Genomic DNA, 14,930 nt, shown 5'->3' with positions numbered 1-14,930 from the left:
AGAGCAGCCAAGAAAAAAGAAAAATTCAGAGTGCATGCAGAAAAGAGCTGAAAAAGAAGGAAGCTGGGCGGCAGGGAGGCAGATGAGGCGGCCAGGCAGGTGGAGCCTCTGCAGCCCGGGATGCTCGCGGGGGACCCGGCAGCCCGGGCCGCGGACCCTCCGAGAGGCCCCCTGCGCATGCGCGCGGCCAGCCCCGCGGGGGCGGCGGGCCCGCGAAACCGAAAGGGAAAGCAGCGAGGGTCCCGGGACCGCAGCCCCGGCCCGGCGCATGCCCCGGCCCCTGGGCTCCCGCTTGCAGCCTGGCTGCCGGGGATGCCGACCTGAGCACCTTGGCCCCTCGGTGGGAAGCAGCCGGTGCACGGGCCGGCCGAGGAGGAAGCCTCGCACTCCTCCGTGCGTCCCGCCCCAGGGTCAAGTTGTGCATGTGCCGCCGCCGGGACCGGGACGTCCGCTGTGCGTGGGGAGCGCGGTGCCTGCGGGCAGACGGGGGCCCGCGCGGGGCCGCATGCGCACTCGGCGGCGGCGGCGGCGGCGGCGGCGGCGGCGGAGGGGACCGTGCGAGACGCGCCCGCCCGCAGAGCGGAGCGCGCGTGCGCGTGCGCGGCTCTCGAGAGACGCTCCCGCGGCGCGCGTGCGCAAGGCGGCTCGGGATCCGCGGGGCGGCGCGGGGCGCGCGTGCACGGCGGGCGGCGCGCGTGCGCAGAGGCGGCGCGGGCGGCGCGCGCAGCCCCCCCCCGAGCGCGCGGCCGTGTCCCCAGCGTGCGCGCGCCCGCGTCCGCCGGCGCCATGGCGGCCTCCGGGGCCCCGCCGCGGCCCGCCACTCACCTGCTCTTCGACATGGACGGCCTCCTGCTCGGTGCGTAGCCTGCGGCCGCCGCGCGCCACTCTGCCCGGGGACGCCGCGCGGCTCGGCTCGGCGCGGCGGGGCGGCGTCCGGGACCCCCGCGGCCGGCGGCGAGTGGCGGGGGCGCGCGGGGCGCTGGCGTCGGCGCCGCCCGGGGCAGCACTTCCGGCGGCCGCGCCGCGCGTGGGGACGGCTGCGGGGGGGCGGGGGGCGGGCGGCGGCGCTCAGGGGCCGCGGCGGACTCAGTTTCCCGCCCCTGGCCGCGCCGCGCACGCAGCCGGCTCGCGGCCTCCTACGCGGCGGGGGCCGGGGTCGTGACCTCGCCGCCGGGGGCGCTGCTGCGGGCGGGGGGAGGGGGCTGCGGCTGGACGGGCCTGGACCCCGGGGCCGGAGGCTTGGGATCGGGGGCTCCGGCTGCCCTGCAAGGAAGGGGCTTGGACGGAGGGGCTCGCGGATGCACCCTGCAGGGCCGCACCCCTCCCGCCCCCCAGCGCCCCGGCTCAGGCCCCACTGTTGACCCAAGTGCAGGACGGTTGGGACCTGAGGCTCCGGCCGCCCCTGCACAGGAAGGGGCTGGACAGATGCAGATTGCAGGGCCTCACCCCTCCCCGCCCCCCCAGCGCCCCGGCTCAGGCCGCACTCTTGACCCAGGTGCTGGAGAGTTGGGACCTGAAGCTGAGAGTTGGTACTTGGAACCTGAAGCTCCGGCTGCCCCTGCACAGGGAGGGGCTTGCGGATGCCCACTGCAGGGCCGCACCCCTCCCCGCCCCTCCAGCGCCCCGGCTCAGGCCCCACTGTTGACCCAAGTGCAGGACGGTTGGGACCTGAGGCTCCGGCTGCCCCTGCACAGGAAAGGGCTGGGCGGATGCACATGGCGGGGCCGCACCCCTCCCCGCCCCCCAGCGCCCCGGCTCAGGCCGCACTCTTGACCCAGGTGCTGGAGAGTTGGGACCTGAAACTTGGCACTTGGAACCTGATACTCCGGCTGCCTCTGCACAGGAAGGGGCTGGGCGGATGCACATTGCGGGGCTGCACCCCTCCCCACTCTCCAGCGCCCTGGATCAGGCTGCACTCAGTGACCCAAGTGCAGAAAGGTTGGGACCTGAGGCTAGGGCTGCTCCTGCGCTTGCAGAGAGGGGCTTGCGGATGCACATTGCGGAGGCCGCACCCCTCCACACCCCCGGCTCAGGCTGCACTCTTCACCCAAGTGCAGGAGGGTTGGGGACCTGAGGCTTCGGCTGCCCCTGCAGAGGGACGGGCTGGGCGGATGCACACTGCGGGGGGGGGGGTGTGCACCCCCCCGACCCCCCAGTGCCCCGGCTCAGGCCGCACACTTGACCCAATTGCACGGAGAGTTCGGACCTGAGGCTGGGGCTGCCCCTGCACAGGAAGGGGCTGGGCGGATGCACATTGCGGGGCCACACCTGTCCCTGCCCGGGCTCAGGCCGCACTCTTGACCCAAGTGCAGGAGAGTTGAGGAAGCAGGCTGAGCCTGCCGTGGACCCCAGGGACTCTGGGTCCTTGCACTGCTGCTCCCTGCGCCGCCCCTGTGCAGGATCACAGCCAAGAAGAGTTGAAGCAGAATGACGCTCAGTACACGAATCAACACGGAACCCACCAGAGTGCTGCCCAAACCCTGCGCACCGCGCTTCATGGCTTCATCCTCTTACAGGGTTCCGACCTCAGAGCCTCCGGAAGGCCTTGTAGAACTCTGAAAACGCCTGTGTTTTTTGCGGACGCCCCTGACCCACTGGAGACTTTTATTCCTCTACTGCCTCATGCCTTAAAACCCTGCAGAGGATGAGGAAGTATTTGCATTGCAATGAGAAAACAGTGCTGCAGCTCAGAGAGGTTAAGTCACCTGCCCAAGGTCGCACAGCTCAGGAACAGAGCTGAAGAGTGACTGCACATCGATTGGATCCTAAATATAGATGACGTGTTCCTCTTTCCTGCTGAGGGTGACCTTGCCCCCTGCTAGGTGGTTTGCTAGTAATAACACTTTTTTTTTTTAAGATTGTATTTATATGTTCATGACAGACCAAGAGAGACAGACACGGGCAAACGGAGAAGCAGGTTCCCTGCGGGGAGCCCCATGCAGTGACTCGCACCCAGGCCCCCCCTGGATCAGGACCAGAGCCAAAGGCAGATGCTCAACCACGGAGCCACCTGGGTGTCCCAGTTACTTTATAAACCCAGAGATAGATGAATACCTAAGGAAGGAAAAAAAAAAAATTAAATCTCTGTAGAGGTCACTAATTGCAAGAAGCGGTGTATGCAGGTACTAAATCTGAATGGACTCAATTTCAGAAACCTCTTGGGATGGATAAGTATGGTTTGTAGACATGAATGTTCCTGCTCAGGTGGTCAGGAAGTTAATTGTCAAAGAAACTCCTTCCCCTCTCGGGAAGGGTCCATAGAACTTGTAGTGGGTGTCTCATGAATATGGATGCAAACTCCGAAGTCTCATTAAAATTAAATGTATTAAACTTCCAAATGAGGTGGACTCTTAGTTCTGAGTACCAGATTCAGACACAGCTGTTCCCTGAAGCCTGAATGTGGCGTACGTGACCTGGTTCCGGCAGGGGCAGTTACTCGCTGGGGGCTCAACTCACTAGCTAAGGCCAGATTAATAGTTTAGCCCCTGGCGCTGTTACCCAATCCTTTGAAATGGTCAGAGAACCAAGAGTTCGTGCCATTTGGGAAGATATACTCCTTATTTTCTGCCCTGTTTTCTCCTTTCACGCTTCTCCGAGGTAGTAAGGCTTTGCAGAACTTTCTCGGAAGTGCGCTTATCCCATTCTTTCACAGGATGTTTTGTATAAAACACCGCTTTCCAAAACATGCTGCTTTTTCTCAGTCGGTCTATCCTGCTGCTACCCTGCTGTAGCTCTGCAGCACCTGACTTCATTCCCTGTATCTGCTGTGTGCAGAACACTCCGCCATGCATTCATGATGAGTCCTCCTGCAGTAGGTAGGAGTTTGAGAATTGTGAATTCTGGAAGTTCCATTTGTCAGCGTCACCCCCAGGACTGGTGTTCTCAGGGCAGTGAAAATCGAAAACAATTAGTTTCATGGGGGAAGGCTTCTATTCAGGAGAAGCTCCTTTAAGCAGACGGGAATGAGGAAGTAAATGGAGATTTCTGCAGAAACATTGATGACGCCAGAGCACTTTCCAGTACATTTCCAGTTTGAAATGTATGAGGCTGCCGTCCTTCCAAATAGGAAAGACGCTCTCGGATTCTGTTTTTGTCGGTGGGGTAACGATCCACTACAATCAATCAGGTTACGATTTTGGCTCTCAGATGCCATGTAGAGAAAGAGAAAAGGGGACTGGGATTGTTTGTGAACCAGGACGAGATATTTTCGAAGGTAGAAGATGACAGCGATTCCAGAGTCTCGGCTTCTGGATAGGGAAGATTGTCTAGTTTGCAAAATAACTGAAATTAGGAGCACAAGGGGTGGGCCCATTCTCTTTAAGACACAGGAAGTCTGCTGTGCGGAGCCATGCTGGCTAATAGAGATGGGACTGCATAAAATGTTGCACAGCACCACTGAAAAAGCAAAAAGGTACAGATGAAACCAACTTTTTTTCCCTATCCTGACACATCTAAAATATGTCCCTCCTTACATCAATGTAAAAGTCTCCAAGATCTATGACCTTCATTTTTGAGGCCTAGTCCCTGAAATTCGTGGGTATTTTACGTGTACAAGCAGGTCTCAGCTCGAGCCAGCCACATTTCAAGTGGACAGTAGCCTCGTTGGGTGAATGAATGCCTGTCGTACTGGACAGTCCAATGTAGGGCTTTAGGAAGAAACCCGTGTGTCTGTTATCGATAACGGGGCCCAGCGGACGGTGGACGTTAAGAATATTGAGACTACCGGGATATGTAAAATGCAGTGCACATAAAATGTATATTCGAGGCGTCCAATTTTTTAACATCCATAAAAAATTACCAAAGGAAACTAAGCTTATTTTTAAATTCTTAAAAATCAGAAAATAACAAGAGAGGTATCGCGTGAGGACACAAGAAGAATATTCGCAACTGTTAATTATAATTTACCCTCTGTTCTCAATGTAGTAGAATAGATGACCTACGTTGGTCTTCTTTGTGCTCCCTCAGTTTCTCATCGGCCAGATAATAGCACCCGAGACTGCTGGGAGGTGCCTGTTTGCCTGGGGCCCAGGATACCCTGTAAGCTCCCGGAGGGGCAGGAGCTTTGTGGTGCTCACTGAGCTCAGGAAGTTGCTGCTTGAGTCGACTGGTTCCGCGTCATGCCCGGGCTGTGGTCAGAATCCTTGTGATACCATGGTCCTCTTGTTCACCTTGTCTAGGCCATTTTTCCACCCTGGAGCATCCGTGAAGCTGATGACAAAAATGGAATTTCCTTATAGAATGTTAGGGCTTGCTCCACATTAATTTTCACAGTAACCAAAGCACGTGGTCATCTGACCCCCCACGTGACGTATGAGAATTTTTCTAAGCACAGACGAGGAGCTTTTCATCTGCATTGGTTTTCGTGTGCATTGGTTCTTCTGACTGTCCCCCTATCCCTACACTCCCAGGGTCCTGGGAGCATCTCAGGAAGGTAGAGCAGAGTGAAGGATTGTTGCGGTACGTCTGAATGTGGTTACCGCCTGCCCCGAGAGCTGGCCGAGATCCCCCTCGGCGTGAGATGATCATCGCCTGCCTGCTCTACGTCTTGGAAACCCCTTTGTTGTGAGCGCTGGGGTCTCCGTGCCAGATGCCAGGGCAGCCTTGCTGTGGTGCATTCACATTCTTTTCTACCCTGCTACCCCGGGAGCTAACAGCACGTGCTTGGGTTTGAGCTCAGCTTGCTAGGTGACACTTAAGTTCCTTCCACCTTTGCAAAGACATCTGCTGGAATTTGGAGGCCAGTCGGAGGCCTGCTGGTGGAAGAGAGCCCCCACTGCAGGCGGCCCTCAGTCCGACTTTCTCCGTTTGGAGTAACGTGCTGCTGGGGGCCTGGGGAAGGCCCCTCCAGGAGGAAGGAAGGAAGGGACTCTTGTGTCTTGGAGAAAAGTCTTCGGTAATAGCAAAGCAATCCAAGTATGGACCGAGCCTAGTTAACTGCGTCCCCTTGTGATGCTTTCTGGTCTACCTGGACTCTGTCCACCTCGAGGTCGTCCTTGTAGTTACTGGTCACTTGACTAGTGGTCACCACAGCTGCTCCTCTTTCGAGAATGCTTGAGAAGGGATTGAGATCCAATTTGCATAATCCTGCTGATAAACGAGAGTTTTGTCCAGCTGGCAAGACGGCTGAACTGTTCAGCAGATTCCTGTCAGTACAGGTGTGATGCCCATCCTTGCTTTCTCCTGCAGCCCTCCACCTCCCAGGGTGCTTTGCTTGGCACCTTGGATTCACAGGGATTATAATCGTGGGAGGACTGTCGTCCTGTCGTCGTCCTCGTATTTCCTCATGATCCGATTTTTACTTTGTTCCTCCTTTCTTCTGGAAAGGCAGTGTGTTGGGGATTCTTTAGTCCCTTTTGTCCTTCTGATTAATTGCCATTTACTCTGATTTTTTTTTTTTTTTTTTTTTTTTTTTTTTTGCCTTCTGTGATTTACATGTCGGTTACTCTGTCATTTTCCGAGGGTAGGTGCAGATTGAAGGCACTGTAAAAGAGTAAGGGAAGTAATGCCCGCAAGACATGTCCACTCCAGGCACTCGTTACATAGATGCCGAGATGACTGGTCACACCTTGGGATGAGGCATTTGAAAAGGGATTCAGGCATAGCCCATAGCTGGAAAATAGAATAGTGTCATACCAGAGTAGATGACATTTCAAGATAAATTTCCTACTATCAAGCGTATGTGAGTACCAGTGACTAATAATCAGAGTGTTTGATCTATGAAAACCTTCACTTGATTGTGTTACAGTGGGTGGGGGCAGTCTTGGCTGTTTGTTGCAGATATCTGTGGTTAAAATGGCCTCCAGGGCATGTGTGGAGAGTTTTCTTGAAAACGTGTTATTTGTCACATCATTTCTGAGATAAGAAGTATTTCCCCATTGGCTTTGTAGAGGTGGACTGCCATTCTGGCTTGTTTTAGCAGACCTTTTGAGCCTTTAGCAGGCACGTCACTCCTTTCCTTTATGCTGTGACTCCCTCACATCCTCTCCTGTGATGTCTACACTCAGTAGCTAAGTGTCAGTGGGAAAAGTGTCTACGCAGAGAGAGCCCCTGTCTGGGAGGAGGGTGGTCATCTCCACATACTCTTGCCTGGCGGACTGTTTTCATTGGCATTGCTTGTGCTACGTTGACTCTCCTGGGCTTAGGAGCTAAATCAAGGTATGTTCCTCTTTATGATCAATGCTAGTCTCCTTAAAAATCTTGCAAATGATGTGGCTAGTCAAGGAGAGATCCAGGAACAAACCAAATTTGGTGCAACCTCGAGTAGAATATCCTATTGCTGCACTAAATGAGAACAAGACCACAGTGGTAGTTTGCACATCTGAGCTTATTTGAGGTCTTGGGACAAAAGCAAAGCAAGCAGCAGGATTCCCTGCCTCTCATACCCCGAAATTCCGAGTCTCCCCAGCCTGTATATGTAAGGGAAGTGGGGTGTCCTTGATGAGAACCTCTGCTCTGTTCCTCTGCTCTCCAGACCAGCACTGTCCATCTAGCAGAACTGCCTACCATATGGGAAGGTTCTCTATCTGCATTGTAGACAGGAAGGACACCTGGTACCCGCATCCGTAAAATGTGAGTAGTGCAGCTGAAAACGGAATTTTCCCTTATATTTAATTTAAATTTCAGTAGCCTCCTGTGGCTGCCAGCCACCGTGGTGGACAGACAACACAGCTCCAGAGGCATGCATTCCACTCCGCATGTCTGTTCAGAAATGTGCGGCGGCAGGTGCTGTACGGGATTCAAAACAAGTCTCTTCTCTTAGTCTCAGAGTCCAGATGGGACATAAAACATGGTGAGTGAAATCGGTGCGTAACTTGCTAATGAACACGGCAAGGGCATAATAGGGACAGAGCAGTACTTTCAACTGAAAGCGCCTGGAGGATATTTGTCGAGTACACAAAGGACCAAAGAAGACAAATGGACATTCCAGAGCAGGAGAAGAAATGGCTGAGCAATAAACATGTTTTCTGAAGCAGAAGAGAGTATTTTTTATCAAGCAGTGTGTTTGAATTTAAAAAAACACAGGGGGATTCATTCCCCTTTCTCCACATCCTCACCAACGTTTGTTGTTTCCGTTTCCGGCCTTGTTAATTTTAGCCACTCTGACAGCTGTGAGGTGGTAGCTCATTGTGGTTTGGATTTGTGTTTCCCTGATGATGAGTGATGTGGAGCATCTTTTCGTGTGCCTGTTGGCCATGTGTGGGTCTTCTTTGGAGAAGTGTCTGTGTCTTCTGCCCATTTCTTGGCTGGATTATTTGGGTTTTGGGTGTTGAGTTTGATAAGCTCTTTATAGATCTTGGATACTAGCCTTGTATCTGATGTGTCATTTGCAGATATCTTCTCCCATTGTGTAGGGTGTCTAGTAGTTTTGTTGACTTTGCTGTGCAGAAGCCTTTTATATTGATGACGTCCCAGTAGTTCCTTTTGCTTTTGTTTTCCTTGCCTTTGGAGACGTGTCTTGCAAGAAGTGGCTACATGCGGCCAAGGCCCGAGAGGTTACTTCCTGTGTTCTCCTCTAGGGTTTTGATAGATTCCTGTTTCACATTTAGGTCTTTCATCGGCTTTCAGTTTATCTTTGTGTGAGGTTTAAGAGCGGTTTAGTTTCATTCTGCATGTGGCTGTCTAATTTTCCCAACAGCATTTGTTGAAGAGACTATCTCTTCCAGCAGATATTCTTTCTTGCTGTGTCGAAGATGAGTTGACTGTAGAGCTGAGGGTTTATTTCTGGGTTCTCTGTTCTGTTCCATTGATCTACGTGTCTGTTTTTGTGCCAGTACCACACTGTTTTGGTGATGACAACTTTGGATGGGGTAAGTGGGTGACGGGCATTAAGGAGGGCACATGATGTCATGAGCACTGATGCGATTGATGAATTACTGGTTTCTACCTCTGAAACTAATGATGTACTGTAAGTTGGGTGATTGAATCCAAATTTAAAGAAAAAAAAAAGATTCTCAGTAATGACTGTATTGGAACATGGAGGCAAAGAGGGCTTCTGTGTCTAGCTGAAAATACGCTAGTGTTTTCTAGGTGGGTTCCTTGTGGTAGTTATGTGCCTTTATCCTTTTTTTTTTTTTTTTTCCTTTATCCTGTTTTAAGTCGGAAAACTTCCCCTATCCCTCAATCACATAATGTTTGTTTTCCCCCAGGATAGTGACTTTTTGAAAGAGTCTAGGCCAGTGATGTTATGGAATGGTCTACACCCAGGATTTGTCTGGTTGTTTCCACCTGGTGTCTCCTTACCGGTTCCTCTATCATCTCTATTTCCTCTAACCTAGAAGTGATACCCAGTGCTTAGCTAGACTCAGCCATTTCTGGCAATTACGTGCTGCAGCACCCTATTGCCCGTTTGGGGAGATGTTGCATGTGGTCAGTTTTGTCGCCCGAGTCCCAGCCTGCTGACCAGTCTTCTCCTCAGAAGAGCTGTCGAACCCATCTTGTCCTCCATGGTGGCACATGGGGCCTCTTGGGCAGAAGTCCAGGGCCTGAGAGACGACCGGGGATAGTTGATGGCCATAGTATCTGTGTGTCTCGAAGGCCTGAACCATTGGGCACAGAGATGTGGCTACGGGAGACGTGGAGGCCTTGCTGGCTCTCACCGGGAAGAGAGGGCGCTGTGGGAACCTCGGGTGGGTGTGTCCGGGCGGGTATGTGTGCGGCCCACGGACCATACTGCTTCTGGTTCCACTTCATGTGGATCACATCTCCTGTGGGTCACAGGCTGTGATCTCTCTGAGTGCTTTTAGCGGATGTCGTCCAAGCGTGCAGCTTACCTTCAGATCATCCCTTCCTCACCCACTGGCCCACCCCTACAGCAGTGCAATACTTGCTTATTTCTAAATTCTTCAGAGCTATTTCTGTGGCCTTCCCGCTGCTACTGCCTCTTTCTAGGCTCTCAGTGGCTTCCCCACCAAACGTGCCTGTCGAGAGCCTATCCTGTGTGCCCCGCGCTCTTGGGAGCAGTTCCAAGCATCACCTCACATTGCTCTGCAAGCTGGCAGCAGGCGCTTAGTGCTGTCACTGTCCCTCCTGCAGTGGAGGCCTCGGTAGCTCAGGCAGCGACTCAGCGACTCAGGCAGTGACCGTGACAGTTTCAGCCTCATGCCTCCTCTCACAGCTGGAAAAAGAAGCAACATTTCACCAGTTGCAGGTCTTCTCAAGGGCAATTGTGTCACCCCCGCCAACACCGCTGGTGACGCTGGTATCCTGCTGGTCCCGTGGGTGAACGTGCGGGATCCTGGCACCTGGGAGCATCTGGATGAAGAAGGCTTTGGTGGAGAAGAGTGAAGCCCTGGCCGGCACTTCTCCCCCAGAATGTTCCTACCTGTCTTCGTCTGAGGAATTTGGCCACAGACGCATCCCTGATACCTTTCCAAGAGAAAGAGCGTTCGTGCAGATAAAAATGATCGTCAGCTCTTCCCGTGGTGTGTCTGGTGCCCTCTCCTGTAGGCTGTGTTTTTCGTGCTTGGGTGTGTGCTCCTAACACAAACATGGAAGTCACCCCTGGGTCTCCGGTTGCAGCCCGACGAGCTGGTCCCTTCCTGACAGCTCCAGCCCTATCTCAGCAGCCATCTCGTTAAACCAGTTGTGATCACCTTGCGTGATTGCCAGCAGCCTGATGAAGGCATTTAAAGTCGCCCCACTGGGTCATCTGAACAACACAGGTAACCAGTCATCTGCAGCAGTTAAGGTGGTTTCCCACTGCCAGACTGTCGGTGGGTCCATCCAGACGGCTGAACACAGGTGGCACTTCCTGCTGCTGACAGTTTCTCTGGGGGTAGAGTTTTAGGTTCAAATGGAATTTCAGAAAAGCGTGATAGGACAGATCCACAAGGGCTCTCGAGGAGACATAGATGGTCGCGGCATTTATTCAGTTCAAGAATGCCACAGGCCTTGATAACCTGCCTTGATAACCTGCCAGATGCTGGGTACCACGACCAGCGCAGGGAGTGGATCCACCCCTTGCTTTTGGGGACACAGTCAGGGTGCAGTGGGCCGAGCGTTCGGGGAAGCAGACGTTGCCATCCCCCTGCATGGCCACTTATCTGCTGAGCTGACCCACTTTCCTTGGGAGCCAGGGAGAGGGAGCGGGCCAGCAGCCCAGACAGCATTCATCCTGGGGCTCCATCATAGGGCTGAAGGAGTATCGTAGGCGGAGGAGGAAGGATGCTCGCGAGTACCCCAAGCCAGGAGGACACAGACCAGGGCAGGGCTTTGACAAGAGGTGGCTGCGTGTGCCCTCAGAGAAGACGTTCTTCTGCAAAGGCTCTCCCAGGACAGAGCGCGCTGAGCCCATGCCGGGCTCAAGCATTGAGATTTCCCCTCATTGCTGTCAGAGCACCAGCCTCCCGGAGTGCAGGGCGCCATGGGAAGCTGTATTTGGTGACGTGCATGAGGAAGGCATATGCCGGGGAGACCGGCTAGGAGGCTCTTGCACTTGCCCAGGGGGCCACATCCCTCCCATGTGTGCACCCCTCTTCACGTGGCTTCCCTGACTCTGGGTCTCCTCTTGTGTGTCCCTTATAAGGACACCTGTCATTGAATTTGGGACCCACCCTGCTAATACAGGATGACATCTTCTTGAGATTCTTGATGTCAGCACAACAGCAAACAAGGTCCCCTGCCCAGGTTCCAGGAGGACAGGACATGGGTACATCCAGCAGGGCAGGACAAGGGCACAAACGGCTGGCGTGGAAGGAAGAGGAGAGGCTTGACTCAGAGGCTGTTTAGTTCATGGCGGGGTTTGCAAGGACATGGAGGGGCTCAGGCAGGGCATCGTAGGCTGAGGTGAAATCACAGGCCGTTCTCGGGTGAGCTCAGTGAGTGGTCCTGCCCGGGGCGCTCCTTGCAGGCCGAGGTGTTTGCATGCGTTTGGTGTTTTCCTGCGGGGACTTGGGGCAGGTGGCATGCTTGCAGCCCTCCGAAGGCGCACAAGAGCTCCGCCTGACTCTGAAGGCCGGAGGCAAATCCGTGGGCAAAACACCAGCTTCTAGACCGTGTGCCCTCCATGGAGGTTTGGATCTAGGTCACTTGTGTGGACTCTCTGGGCCCGAGCTCTCGGAACATTTTGCCCCGACGTGGTGTGGGTATCGGTGCAGAAACCCCGGCCATCACCCACCTGTTTGTGAGGATAGCCACTATATATACGCTGGGGATGGGGTGGGGGGCATGCTCGGTCTCACACACGAGACCCCTCCCGTGCCTCCAGACTCCCATTTTCAGTACGATGCAGCGAGCATGAGAGTAGAAACTAGAACAGAACCTGGGTTATCCCTGGGTGTGTGCCCTGTGATCTTTCAGTGTTGTTAACTGTTGTTAATGAAATGTTGGGCTGTAACTAATTACATCCTGGCACCTCTCTCGTATATACTCGCCTTCTCTAATTATGTTCAAAGCCCTGGCTGCCAGAACTGCCAAGGGCCAAGGACTCTTCTTTCCTACCTTCCCACATAGGAACCGTGTTCACCTTGTCATTTCACCTGCAGGAACTCATAGTACACCTGCATTTAAATGCAATTAAACTTAATACACAGTTGCCAGTTACAAAAAAGAGATGAAGGGAGCTTGAGCTGGGAACTTATAATCTATTGCACGGATTCTCGATTCTTCACGGAATAATCACCTTGGGCCTCGCTCATTCATCTGATAGCTGTCTGGATATTGTCCTCAGCATCACTTGTGTGCGCTGACACTAGCCCGTACACGAAGGCCCTAAAACAAGTTGGGTGTGTGGTACGTGGGTGGTGGGAATGCATTTCCGGGGGTAGACATGTTCTAAGTGGGAAGTGGGTACTCAGATTCACGTTGACAAAACCCTCCTCATACATGAGGGGCTGACTTAATCCAGAGGCCCCCCGTCCACGAGGCTTACTGAATGTGGGCGACTCCATTCCGGGATCAGCTTGGAGCGCCAGGACCACAGCTCTGCCTCAGGGTGGTGATTTCTCCCCACCGGTGGTGGACGCCCATCCGTTCTCAGCCTCCGCTCCTATGTAGCCGATGGACACAGGCCATCACAGGCCCCTGCTAGCGCCAAGGGACACATGGCCACAGTACGCCTTGGCTTTAAAGATCTATTACTATTAACGTTAGCGGTTCGAAACGTACGTGTTGCTTAAACATTCAATTTCGGCTTATTCTGGGTACAAATGTAGTAGACGTAAAGCATCACCGTTCAGATGCCATGATAGTGCTTGATTCTATTCACAGTTTCTTTTATCAGCGTCAACACTTAATGGTCAGTAAAGCACACTTAGAAAGCCAGTAGGTTTTATTCCCTTGACCAGTGCTGCTCCTGTCCAAATTAACAAATGGAACCTTTTGGGAGAGCCGATCATCACTTTAGCCTAATATGTGAATTGATGAAAATGATGAATGTGAAGTTCACGTGACTTGTTCCCGTCGCGTTCAGATAACGTCATCTTAAATTGTGAGTGAAGATTAGTAATCTGAGCATGCATTTAAGAGTGTGTTTACAGCACCATTGCTCCAACAGGCCAAGTTCACTTAAAGAATAGAAGTAATTCAATAGCACGCAAGAATTTATTCAGTGATCTTCCTTCTTCTAAATGTCACTTAATATTTTGGGCACGGGATGAGCTACCTGGGCATTAGGGAGAACTGGTCCCCTAACAGGTATTTTCCATTCCCACTCAGCTGATTAGATTTTGCATTTTTTAGCATCTATGTAAGATGTCTTTCCACCTAAATCCAATAATTGTTGAACTCAACAAGAATTCTACATTCTCACTATACTTGCCAGGCTTACGCAGATCCTGGGGAGGGCTGTGAAGATGACATCGGATGGAACGCTGGGTCTTCCGTTTCCGTTGAGTTAGAGTCACAGCTTATGAGGCATGTAGTAATGTGAGTCCGAAAATGAACATGCAGCCAGCCTTCATTCTGTGCCCAAGGAGCCTCTAGGGTTCCCACCGAGGTGGCCTCTCAGCAGCTGCCACTGTGCAGCTGGAAATCAGATACCAAGCTTGTCCCCTTTGGTCCAGATGGCTCGCACAACACTCCTTGTGAGCACCAGCAGTATAGTCTGCATGGAGGGAGGGACCCACAACTTACTGCTCTTTGGGTCTCTGCAGGAATCCTGAGTACGATTCAGTAAAACCTGAGGTCCCTAAACCAGTTTATATTCTCTAAGCCTATTCTTTTAAAAAGGATCTGGTTTTTTTTTTTTTTTAAGATTTTATTTATTCATTCATGAGACACACACAGAGAGGCAGAGCCACAGGGAGAGGGAGAAACAGGCTTCTCCCGATGCAGGGAGCCCGATGTGGGAGCCCGATCCCGGGTCTCCAGGATCACACCCTGGGCTGAAGGCAGTGCTAAACTGCTGAGCCACCGGGGCTGCCCAGGATCTTGATTCTTGATTCTTGACTATTCTCTTTGTCTCTTCCCCTAAAAAACAAGATAGACAAGGATAATTTTAAGTGGTTGGTTGCCTTTGCCTTTGACACAAATACCAAACACGTGAAGATCTATAACGCCGTGGGGTGGACTGAATTGTGTCTCCTACAAAATGCACGTGTTGAAACGCTCACCCCAGGACCTCAGAATAGGGCTGTGTTTGGAAGTAGGGTCTTTAAAGCGGGGATTAGAGTAAAATGAGGTCAGTTGCGTGGGCCTTCACCCCGTAGGGCTGCTGTCCTTATGGGAAGAGGAGATGAGGACACAGACATGCACTGACACCGGAGCACATGGCGTTTCCCCGCCCAGGAGAGAGGCCTCAAGAGGAAGCAGCCTCAGCCCTGTCTGGTCTCAAGACTCCCAGCCCCCAGGACCGGGACGGATAAGTGTCTGTTGAAGCCGGCCAGTGTGTGTTCCTTTGCTGTGGCAGCCCTAGTAGACCAGCGCAGCCAGGTTCTGTGATCCCAAGCCATCTGGACCACTTCCCACTGGACCAGGGGGCAGGCTGCACCAGG

The 14,930-nt window shown here is 53.4% G+C and overlaps 2 protein-coding genes across 5 annotated transcripts in view; one reads left to right on the top strand and one right to left on the bottom strand.

The window, feature by feature from the left end:
• Positions 1-959, bottom strand: part of STS (steroid sulfatase) — a 140,937-nt gene extending 139,978 nt beyond the window's left edge. The window contains exon 1 of one of the 2 annotated variants that reach the window (XM_055337418.1): positions 826-959. In XM_055337418.1, the coding sequence (XP_055193393.1) occupies positions 826-839 (14 nt within the window). In that variant the 5' untranslated portion in view covers positions 840-959. Of the gene's footprint in view, positions 1-320; positions 343-825 lie in introns of those variants that run through there. The other variant, XM_055337421.1, reaches the window with a different exon arrangement.
• Positions 770-14,930, top strand: part of PUDP (pseudouridine 5'-phosphatase) — a 142,102-nt gene continuing 127,941 nt past the window's right edge. For all 3 annotated transcript variants that reach the window (XR_008666069.1, XM_055337428.1, XM_055337429.1), the window contains exon 1: positions 770-856. Coding sequence is in view for 2 of the 3 variants with exons in the window: in XM_055337428.1 (XP_055193403.1) it covers positions 787-856 (70 nt within the window). In the remaining variant the exon portion in view is untranslated. The remainder of the gene's footprint in view (positions 857-14,930) is intronic.

This window comes from Nyctereutes procyonoides, unplaced genomic scaffold (genome assembly GCF_905146905.1).
Source record: "Nyctereutes procyonoides isolate TBG_1078 unplaced genomic scaffold, NYPRO_anot_genome, whole genome shotgun sequence".
NCBI lineage: Eukaryota > Metazoa > Chordata > Mammalia > Carnivora > Canidae > Nyctereutes > Nyctereutes procyonoides.
The sequence above is the reverse complement of the archived record's forward strand: the minus strand, read 5'-3'. Positions and strand labels throughout refer to the sequence as shown.